The sequence below is a fragment of the Octodon degus genome, unplaced genomic scaffold (assembly GCF_000260255.1).
Source record: "Octodon degus isolate 3935 unplaced genomic scaffold, OctDeg1.0 scaffold00046, whole genome shotgun sequence".
Lineage (NCBI taxonomy): Eukaryota > Metazoa > Chordata > Mammalia > Rodentia > Octodontidae > Octodon > Octodon degus.
In genome coordinates, this window is record NW_004524622.1 from 468636 (window position 1) to 479880 (window position 11245).

At 41.2% G+C, this 11245-nt stretch overlaps 1 protein-coding gene across 2 annotated transcripts in view; it reads left to right on the top strand.

Moving 5' to 3' along the window:
* The first annotated feature begins 10934 nt into the window (after positions 1 to 10934).
* Positions 10935 to 11245, top strand: part of Cabcoco1 (ciliary associated calcium binding coiled-coil 1) — a 116961-nt gene continuing 116650 nt past the window's right edge. For both annotated transcript variants that reach the window (XM_023716242.1, XM_023716243.1), the window contains exon 1: positions 10935 to 11001. In XM_023716242.1, the coding sequence (XP_023572010.1) occupies positions 10969 to 11001 (33 nt within the window). In that variant the 5' untranslated portion in view covers positions 10935 to 10968. The remainder of the gene's footprint in view (positions 11002 to 11245) is intronic.

Genomic DNA, 11245 nt, shown 5'->3' on the forward strand with positions numbered 1-11245 from the left:
AACCAACAGAGTAAACAGAAAACCCACAAATTGAGAAAAAAATTATATCAGACTCTCCTTCAGAGAAAAGACTTCTATCTACTACATATAAATTTTTTTAAAAATCAGGGCTCCAAAATTCAAAGACCCACTCCAAAATTGGGCATCTGAGACAAATATATACTTCACAAATGAAGACACAAATGACAAATAAATATATGAAAAAATGTCCAACATCATTGGTCATTCCTGAAATGGAAATTAAAGCAACACTGAAATTCCATTTTACCTCAGAAAGAATGGCTGTCACTGAGAAGTAAACAATAGCAAATGCTGGAGGGGGTGTGGGGAAGAAGGAACTCCTCTCCACTACTGATGGGAGTGCAAGCTGGTACAACCATATGTAAATCAGTATGGAGATTCCTCAAAAAGCTAGGATTGGAAGCCCCATTCAAGCCAGCTATTTTCATCTTCTGTATTTTTCCAAAATAACTGAAATCTTCATAGCATAGTGATATATGTGCACCCATGTTTACAGCAGTGCAAGTTGCTGTAGCTAAATCTTGGAAACAACCCAGATGGCCATCAACTGAGGGATGGATAAAAAACAGTTATGTTATTTTTAAACAATGGAGAATTATTCAGCTACTAAAACAAAGACAAATTCAAGGCTTTTGTAGATAATTGGATATAACTAGAGGCTATATCAGTAAGTGAAATAAATCAGATCCAAATGTGCAAACATCGTATTATCTTGCTAGTGTGAGAACCACAAAGAGTAATTAAAAGCTGAAAGGTACAATAGATACTGTGAAAGGGAATGAATTTATTCATTGGGAAGGAAAACTGAGATGAGGAAAAGGGCAAGCGAGGGCAAGGCAGAAGATATAGTTAGGTACATATACAGGATAGCCTGGATAGTGGTACTGCTGATTTCTGCTGGCCTTTTGAGAGGAGAGTTAATGCTTACAATTTTTTAATTATTTTTTCTTTTGAACTTCTTACACCTTTTTCTTATTTTTTTTTACTTTCTTTAAACCAGTCTTACATGTTTATATTTGATAATCTGAACAAATAATTTGAAGATAACATGATACAATACAGCAACAGTTCTTGAATTCCTATTTCTTCATTTAGTGAAATTTTATATCATTTCTAATGCTGTTCTTTTTCTATCACTATTTTGTATTCTTTAAAAAAAAAGTCTAGCTTTGTTCTTCTGTTCAAAGATTTAAATTAACATGTTCTACATAAGGGCTCATTTAAAGATTTTCTAAGAGAAACTATTACATGAAGACAAAGCCCTTTTCCCAAAGGTTACTTAAAGCTGATCAGAATCTCATTCACCTGGATTCACTATACTCCCTGGACCCAGCTGGCCTGTGTGGATCCTGGGACCCTGAGGTGACATCATAATGGGCATGATGACACTGTCATCATAAAATAATCTGGAAACTATTAAACCTATGATAAAGTCTGAGAAACATCACATATAATCTCATACCCTTTGCATATATGGTCTCCCAGCCCACACAGACAATCAATCTACTGTAATACATGATGTAGAAAATTTAAGTTAGCAGAAAAGTGTCTGGTGGTTGGTCACAGTCTTCTGAAAGTCACACAATGACATCATACATTTCTGCAATGTAAATGCTTAATCCATGAAAATACATGTCATCTGAAAAAGACACTTATAGGGCTTTTGTTGGTGTAAGAACAGAATGCTTAGCCTTTGCCATTTATTGTAGTTCGATTGGGAATAGCCATCACCATGGGATTATTTTCTGTTGATTTACATTTTTATCAGCCTGCTCTACCTGTTTATTGCATGCTTACCAAAGGGCTGTAACATAGGATGTGGCAAGCAGGGGAAGTCACAGTAACAGATTCTAGCACAGGTAAGTTGAATACAGTTGTCTTTAAGGAACATGAGGAGACCATGAGAAAACACTTCCTGTTCCTAAGATCCAAACTTCGGAACATGGCAATCTTATTAAAGCCTCATTTACTTGAGCTGTGAAAGAATTTTCCATCTTCACAAGTCTCCTAATAAAATACAAACGCTCCCTGGCAGGTGCTAAGCCCTATCATCTCAGACTTTGGTTATTACTAGGTTTCCAGGTTGATACCCTGCCAAGAATAAAATACCAGGAGAGTCAGCAGTTGTAGCAGAGAGCTCCAGAAGGTCTAGATGGGCCAAGAGGAAGGCATGGAAGGAGAGCTAGACCCATGGCCTCCAGAGCTAAATTCCAGCCGCCCACCGAGGCTGGAGAGAGGCCTCACAGCAGAAATAGGATGATGCAGTGAGGTAGAATGACTGACCCACGGAATCATAGAAACTCAGTCATACTTGCAACCTGCCTGCCACATATCTAGCCATAAGCCTGCAGGTCAGTTATGCCTTCCTTCTGTGCCTCAGTGTCCTTGTCTACAAAAAAATCCTTCTGTCTTTCTCTTAGTGTGACTTCAGTGATGGAGTATGACAATGCATGCCGTTTCACTTGCCTGGAACCAACACAAGCACGTGCTCCAGAAATGCTTACTAGCAATAATACTGTGCCGGGGAGACAGCTCAGTAGAATAAGTGCTTGCCTGGCAAGTTCAAGGTCCTGAGTTCAATCCCCAGTCCCAAAAACAAACAAAAAACCCACAGTAATACTGTATATTTGCCAAGGTGGATGTCTCAGGCAGTGAACACTTTGGAAAATTATAACTTAACTAGAATTTCCAATGATGAAGCTTCCTTGCCAAATATCTGGTAGCATTCAAACTTCTAACAGCTTGAAATCCATCCTTCTAGCCATATTTACATGAAAGTTACTATGTATCACAGATAAAATAGAAATTATCATGTTTAAAGTGGTTTGGAGTAAGGGGCCAATGGCAAAGAAGGGGGAGATTCTTGTTCAAAAACTTTCAGAGTCACCCACAGCAATGGTCCTCAAAACTGTGTTCACAAAACAATAGAGATTCCTGCTATTAAGTAGCCCCCAGTCCAGTCACTTTGAGACAAGTATAAAAGGAAAAAAAAAATTCATTGAGACAGTTTGGCTACCTATATTTCAGAGTATGGGGGAAGGATACCTAGAATAAAGTATTTTAAAATTTTAAAGTGCAGAATGAATGAATTTTATCAGAAGCTTCAATGCTAGCTCAAACTTTTCACTTAAAGGTTCCCCTTGTGCTTTAGGGATTTGGAAACAGGTGCAGGTTACTTCTTAACTGAAGCGTTTTCTCAAGACATCTAGGTCAATGTTTACATTGGCTCACTTGATTTTTGCATTAAGTTACCAGTTTCCAAATAAGGATCAATAACTTAAAAGGATTCACTGGTGGTTAAAAGGAAAAGTGAAACTGTAAATATTGCAATAAAGGGTACTGAAGATGGAAATAATGGACAGAACTTGTGAGAAAATATTATAAACATCAGTGGACGGGAAGAGGAGAATCTGTGAACAACAAGCCTCCCCACAAGGAGTCACGCCATCAGTGTGCCCCTCTTGCTTCTGGTCAATGCCACAGTATGACACAGTGTGTGATACAGTATGACCGGTGCTCAAAGCTTCAGCACCAGGCAGGAGCAGCAAGAGGAAAAGCAAAGTGCTGCCCCTCCCTCTCCCTCCTGTCTGGCCCAGAGAGATGTGCCAGGGCCTGTGCAATGTGTTCTTTTACTTTTCTGTGGGACACATTTTAAAGCAGTCTTGTCAACAGGGAAACTACATAGTCTGCTTGGCACTGGGAAGTTAGGATTTTCAGCCATCAAAACATACAAGTTGCTTGAAATAGGCAGCTACCCAGGGTAGGGGCAGTGCAAGGCCCACATGGAGTTAGTGTCTCTGTCTGCTGGCAGTTCTGAGTACGGGTCAGCTTGGCTGCGACCTCTCCAGCTGGGGAGTGGGGAGCCTGTGGTGCAGTCCCACCTAGACCATTGTCTAGAACCAACGCCAGGTGCCAGGGTTGCTTGCAGACAGTGCGACCCACTGCACAGTCAGTCACTGCAATAACAAGGGCATGAGATAAGCCAGACGTACTTTCCCTTGTTAAAATTTTGGAGTTAATACTTGTTGATAACAGTAAAGGCTTCACCAGGGAACTGAAAGCACCAATATGGTAAGTTAAGGAAGTGGAATGTTTAGTAACAGAAACACTGACAAATATGTAGGGAGACATGAGGGAAGTCCAAAGGGGTGGTGATGCATCCCAGGCCTGGCAGCAGGAGGGAGCTGCTGCTATACTCAGACTTGAAAAGAGGTAAAGAGAGACATGATTTCCAAATCTGAGAGCGCCGTAGTGCCAAAGGACTGAGGGGCAGGCTGCAGCCTTGTAGGCCTTTTCTGTAGGAATACAACTGCTTCCAATATGTTATGCTATAGGGAAGCAACAGGGGAATGAAAACCTTGGTCTTTCCTCTCCACCTTCCAATTAGCTATCAGTGCTCCTGACAGCCAACTTGAGCCTAGGGTAAGGAATACGGCTGGTCCAGCTAAAAGCACCCAAAACAGTTAGCCTCCCAGTGCACAAGGGCTCACGGGAGAGGGTGGCAGTGAGTTGGAGGGGCAAAAGAGGATGTACACACAGGAGGAAGATGGGCAAAAGAGAGTGCATACACAGGAGGAAGACAGAAGGCGGGGGACCGATGAGGAGACAGTTTTTTTTTTTTTTTTTTGCGGAACCGGGATTTGAACTCAGGCCCTTGTGCTTGTCAGGGAAGCACTTATTCCACTGAGCCATCTCCTTGGCCCCTTGAGGAGACAGTTTTAAAAGAGCAAAACCAAGGAGCGATCACAGGGCACAGAATGACTAGGGTGATAAGATGAGTGAGAGACCACTTTTCCAACAAATTGATTAAAAAGAAATGATCAATTTTAAAAATTTTCTTGAAGTGATCTTAAGGAAATGATAGCTTTTTCTTGATTTGGAAGAGAGACGGGATATTTGGCTGAAGAGAAGATAATGGTTACAGGAAGAGAAATTGACAGAAGGATCCAAAACAAGAGTACACAATTTAGAACACAGGTTGCAGCATGACCTGAATGATGGCAACACAGCACTAACCACTGGTCAGAGACCACTGCCCTCCTCCACAAGGCTCGCTCTGGGAGCTGATGCAGTGCAGGGGCTTGCTGTGTCCTCTCTTCTGTGTTTTTAGAAAGGTAAGACTTCTAAATGTTCTCACAGATGACTCACAAAGATTAAGGCGCTTGATTAAAATGAGAAGACTATATTTGAGGATTAGGTAGAGGTTTATGAAACCATAAATATATTCAAAATTGATTAACTATCAACATCTTCTCTATGCTCAAATCAGTATGTAACAACAAAGCCAATTACTTACAAATTCAGTTGCCATTTTGCATTTTTATTTCTTTTCTTTAGTTCATATTAATGGGTTTCATTTTGGCATATTATACATGGATGTAAGATTTTGATCATTTTTATCCTCCATTACTCCTCTTTGCCCATTCTGCTCACTTCGAAATCCTCCTCTTCTGCCTCTTTCTGCATTCTCCCTGCTCTTGATTCCACCGACTAGAGGAAATATCTAATACTGGTCTTTCTGAGTCTGTCTTATTTCAGTTAATGTGATGCTCTCTAGTTCCATCCACTTTCCTCCAAATGGTAGGATTCTGTTACTCTTTATACCTGAATAATACTCAATTATGTTAGCATACATACGTGTGTAGTGTATTATATTGTACATATTACACAATATAATAATGCAATATTATATATGTATATGTAGATATATAAATCTAAATTTCTGTATAGCTTGGCTACTGTGAAGTATGCTGAACAAAAAACAGGATGGTAACCTTACACTAGTCAGACTTTAGTATTTTCAGGTATACACCAAAGAGCAGTTGCCTCCGTTACATTTTACTCTCTGCTGAGACAAAATACAGATGCCCAAAGTTAAGGAAGGAAAGGTTTATTTGGCTCACAGTTCGTGGAGGTTTCAGTCCATACTCTGCTGACTCCAAGACACACGACAGCAGTTCATGGTGGCAGAAAACAAGGAAGACCTGAGGAGGAGCAGAAGCTGCGGCACCCATCGAGCCCTCTCTTCCTTCTACGCTGACTGCCAAGACCGGTGCGCCTCCAAAGAAGCGGCTGGCGCTGCCAAGAGCAGAGCTCTTCCAAAAGGGGATGCAAAGGCGAAGATCCTCCAGGGAAGCGGCCGCAGAAGCCTTCCTCAACCCCCTCATGGATCGTAAACCGAGTCACTCTGGGGCGGCCTCCCCGTCCTAGGGCGTGGTGTCACTGAGCCCATCCAGTAAGCTTTGGCTCCCTCCAGGTGACACTGTGCATAAGCTACCACAGCGGTGTAGCTGAATCACACAGCTGTTCTAGTTTTAGTTTCTTGTGGAACACACCCCCATACTGATTTTCATAAGAACTATACTAATTTACATTACTAATTATGTATAATCTTTCTTTTTCCCAGTGTCCTTCTTAGTATTTACAGTTTTCTGTGTTTGGGACGAGAGTTACCGTGACTGGGGTGAGGTAGAATCGCAGCTTGGATTTGGCGTGCGTCCCCTGAGGGCTGCAGATGGTGAATCTGTTTTATGTTTTGCATTTTTACATTTTATTTATTTATTTATTTATTTATTTATTTATTTTAGTACGGGTCGATAGGGTCTACAGGGTCTCACTACGTAGGTCCTACTCGTAGTGATCCGCCTGTGTTTAGCCTCCCAGGCACTGGGATTACAGGCGCGCACCGCCACGTCCAGCCTCAATCGCCGTCTCAGCACGCTCCGGGGGCGGGTCAGCACAGCACACTGGGATCCAATGCCAGCCGCTGCGTCTACCTAAGAGGGCGCTTCAATCGGCTGAGCTATTTGGCTGGCCTTTGTTCCTTTTTTCACGCACTCTTGCCTGTTCTTTTGAGAAGTGTCTGTTTACTTTATTGGCTCATTTATTGATTGTATAATTTCTTTTGGTGTTCATATGCTCGAATGCTTTGTATATTCTGGATATGAATCCTCTGACAAAGATCTCCCGTTTTCTAGCCTATCTTTTTATTCTGTTTCCTTTGCTGTGCAGACGCTTTTTAATGTGATGCAATCTTATGTTTGCCTCCTTGCTGTTATTTCCTGAGCAATTAGAGTTGTGCGGAGGAAACCATTGCCTGTGTCCATGTATCGGGAAGTGTTTCTTCAATGCTTTATTCTAGAAGTTTCAAAGCTGGAGGTTTTCTACATTGGTCTTTGATCCATTTTGAATTGATTTTTGTTACAGAATGAAAGATAGAGTTTAATTTCAATCTTCTATGTCCAATGCCCAGGGGTATTTTTCAGTAGTATTTATTTAGCAGGTTCTTTTTTCTCTTTAGTCAAGAATCAGAAGGCTGCAGCTGTGTGCGTTCCCATCTGTGGCCTCTGTTCTGTTCTGCCGCTCCACATGCCTGCTTTGACTCTAGTGCCATGCTGCTTATCTTCCTTGGACTTTGCAGTGCATTTCGAAATCATTTTTTTGTGATTCCTCCAACACATCTCTTTGCTCACAATTACTGGGTTATTCCGGTCTTCTATGCTTCCATATGAATTTTAGTATTTTTCCCAGTGTGTAATTACATTTTTGAAGAATGTAATTGGGATTTTCACAGGGACTGCATTACATCTTTAGGTCATTTCTAGTAATATGGTCATTTTGCTGATATTGATTCTGTCAACTTATGAACATTGGGTCTTTCTATCTTCCAGCAACTTCTTCACTTATTTCTGTACTATTTTATAGTTTTCATGGTTGAGGAATTTGCCTCCTTGCCTAGCATTATTTCTAGAGTATTTTTTGGGGGTAGCTATTATTAATAGAATTGTTTTGGAAATTTTTTTCTCAACAGGTTCATTATTGAACCTGTATGGAAAAGCTATTGATTTTTATATGTGGATTTCATGACCTTTTACTTTATTGAAATTACAAAATCTGGTCAAAGCCATCTGGTGAAATCTTTGTGGACTTCTGAGTATAGGATCATATAATCTGCAAATATATATATTATATATACAGGTTATATATGCAAATTATTTAATTCAACTTCTTCTTTTCTCTTGCCTAATTGCTTTGGCTAAAATCTCAAGTACTATATGGAATAAGAGTGGTGAGAGAGAACAATCTTATCTCCATCTTGGCTTTCGAGGAAATGTTTGCAATGTTTTCCGTTCAATTTTACATTATTCTTGGGGTTGTCATTTGTAGCCTGCACTATAGTGAGGTAGAAGCTTCTACATCTAGTTTCCTCAAAGATTTTATCATGAGGGAATGCTGAGTGCTGTCAAAGGCTTTTGCTTCAGCTGTTGAGATAATGATGTAACTTTTATGCTTTATTATTTTTAGTATCTTTTTATTCTTACATCCATAATATTACCATAATTAAAGGCTAGCTACAATGTGTTGTGTAAGTTTTACCCACAGAATTTTATGTTCTCTCATCACCATGTATAGGACAAACTGCAATTTTTCCCACCTAAGCCTTTAAGGCTCTTATGGAGATCACTTAAGCAATGGAAAACCTCAGGAATCATCATATTTGAACTACTAGTATGATATTAACCATAGTAGAGACATTTTATTTATTAGTTAAAAACTTTATTAATGCTTAAATTAACAGTGTTATAAAAATCAGGAAAAGGAGAAACTTACCCATCCTAAGAAGATAGCTGAATATTTACCATGGGTATCACTGGACATATGTGCCTGTTCCCAACCACCAATACTCATACTGCCTTCTCTGTATGTTTCTCTTGTACTTAAAGGTATGCTTTATCCAGTAGTCAAATTCACACAGTAATGCAAATACTCTTCAAGAAAGCATGCTTATATTTCTAAAATGTTTAAATTGATTACAGGCCTGGGATTACAGGTGCACGCCACCATGCCCAGTCTCAATCGCCCTCTTAGTGCTCCAGGGGCGGGGCAGACACAGCAAGCTTGGGATTAAACCCTGCCGTTGCACTCTGTCTAAGCAGGTGCTTTAGTCTGCTGAGCTTCCTGGCCCACCCTAAAACACTCATGTTTTCTGATATAAAAATCAGAGGTCTATTTTTTTTAAAGAAAATCACTCTAACTACAAACCCCATATGTTTCCTTTATCGTCCACCCCTAAAACAGTAAAGAATAAGAAAACAGGTAAATTTTCCAGTCTTTGATTTTAGTCTTTGCCTCCTCTAGTGACCCAGAAGGAAGACAGATCTGACCTTTCTTTGTGCAGAAGCATGGTACCTGCTGTTGGCATCTCTCTGCAAAAGAAGCAGGAAGCCAACCTACCTCTAACTTGTGCAAATTAAAAAGTAACTTTCAGACTAGTGAGTTTTCATCTCTTAGCAAGCAAAATATTTCTTCCTCCTAAATTTAAACTGCATCCTGAATACTCACTGCTTTAATAAATTACCACTTTAAATATGTTAGAGTGAAACTGGAATTTCTACAAAACAGTCCCTTGCTTCTTGGCCCAATCTTCCCTCCAGAATGCACTCCATCCTAATTGAATATCCCATCTAGTTCTGGGGGTCAGCACTACAAGGAGTGCCGAAAATCACAACCAATTGTTAAGGCAAAGAACAAAAGCCAGAAAATCAAAGCACTCTTTGAGAAAACTAGCACTTGATAGGAGGAATAAATGCCTTGGCACTTCAGCAAACACAAAATTTAAAGAATGTTAAGAGTTCTAACCTCTCCAAATGGAAGCAGCTACTTTCAATTGGAACAGGTACCAAAAGCAAACTATGGAACAAGTGAGCATCATAATAAATTGGTAAGGTAATTGGTAATTGATGACATTTTCAGTAATTAATGAAATTCTAATATAGTCCTTTTAAAATGGAAAAATCATAAACACAAGAGTTGATGATACTTCCCAATGAAAACTGAATTAAGTCCTTCAGAACTGAAAATATGGTGCAGGGGACAGCAAAACGCACTGGAAGTCACAGCCACGTGTACAAAACAAGAGACAGTGCAAGTGACACACAATGCTTTGAATGGTGAGGTCATTTGGAAGAAATGACCATCGTAACTTAGTTATGAAGTTATTTAAAACTAATGTGTTAAATTTGGTCTTAAAGCAAAACACTATCAGAATAGAAATAGTACTCTGGCAGTGTGGACAAGTTGAGTAGTCAGGGGAAACAACAAATCCTAAACCTGATTAACACTCACAGCCTACTCGGCGCCAGGCCTGATGTGAACACTTCCATAAGTAATAACCTGCTAGATTCTCCCCAGGAGGCCTTGCGTCAGTAGTGTTCTCTCTTGCTACAGAGGAGGAAACTGAAGTATTTAAGTCATATCTGATTGTGACAGCGTACAACCTCCATGCAGAATTCAAGCAAGATACATTCCATTTTCAAAACAGGTGTGGATCACCCTGAGAAGCCAGAATATTCAGACTTCTAGAAAATGTACCTTGTTTTGAAGTCTTTTTAATGGAAATTGTCAAACATATGTAATCTTAGAAGGAATAATATACTCGACAACCCTCAGCTCACCGCTCCCTACCCCTCTTGATTTATTCCCTACCCCTCCCCTCCTTTCGCATACCTCTTTCCAATATTTTTTTAGTAAAGCACGGATATCTTAGCATTTCCTCGTAACTAAGTCTTGCGGTGTGTATGTCCTTGCTCCCTTCTAAGTATGACTACAATGCTATCATGGAACTTTAAAACATAACAAAAATTTCTTAAATGAAATAGCTACCAATGCTCAGAGTTTTACTAATTGATCTTGCTTTAATATTTGTTGAGAATCTGCAGGACGTACTGGTGCCTAAGGCTGCTGCTCCTTCAGCTGCCCAATCCTTCCGGACCTCCGTCACCTGAAAAGGGGGCGCCCTTTGCGTGGAGGACGCGGAACCCAGGCGGCCCCCGCTAGGCGGCTTCCGCCAGCCGCTGGCCCCGCCCCGATTGCCCAGGCGACCCCGCCCCGTTGCCTAGGCGACGCAAGCCGCGTCCCTGCCGGACTTCCGCGGCGTCCCTGGGAGAGATGACCCAAACAGCGAACACGCCCGACTCGGAGGTACGAGGCCTGTTTGCGAGCTGGGCCGGGTCTCAGCGCCCCAATCCCCTCGGGGTCCTCGGGGTCCTCCGCCGAGGCCAGGGCTGCCCGGTAGAGGTCCAGGGGATGCACAGCCGCGGAGGGGTTGCTGGGACGAGAAGGCTCCCCCACCCCCAGCTGGCCCTGGCTTGCGTCTGAGCGCCTGGGATTGTGAACTGTAAATTCCTGCGTTGGACCGTCTGGGTCCAAACAACCTCCCCACCGC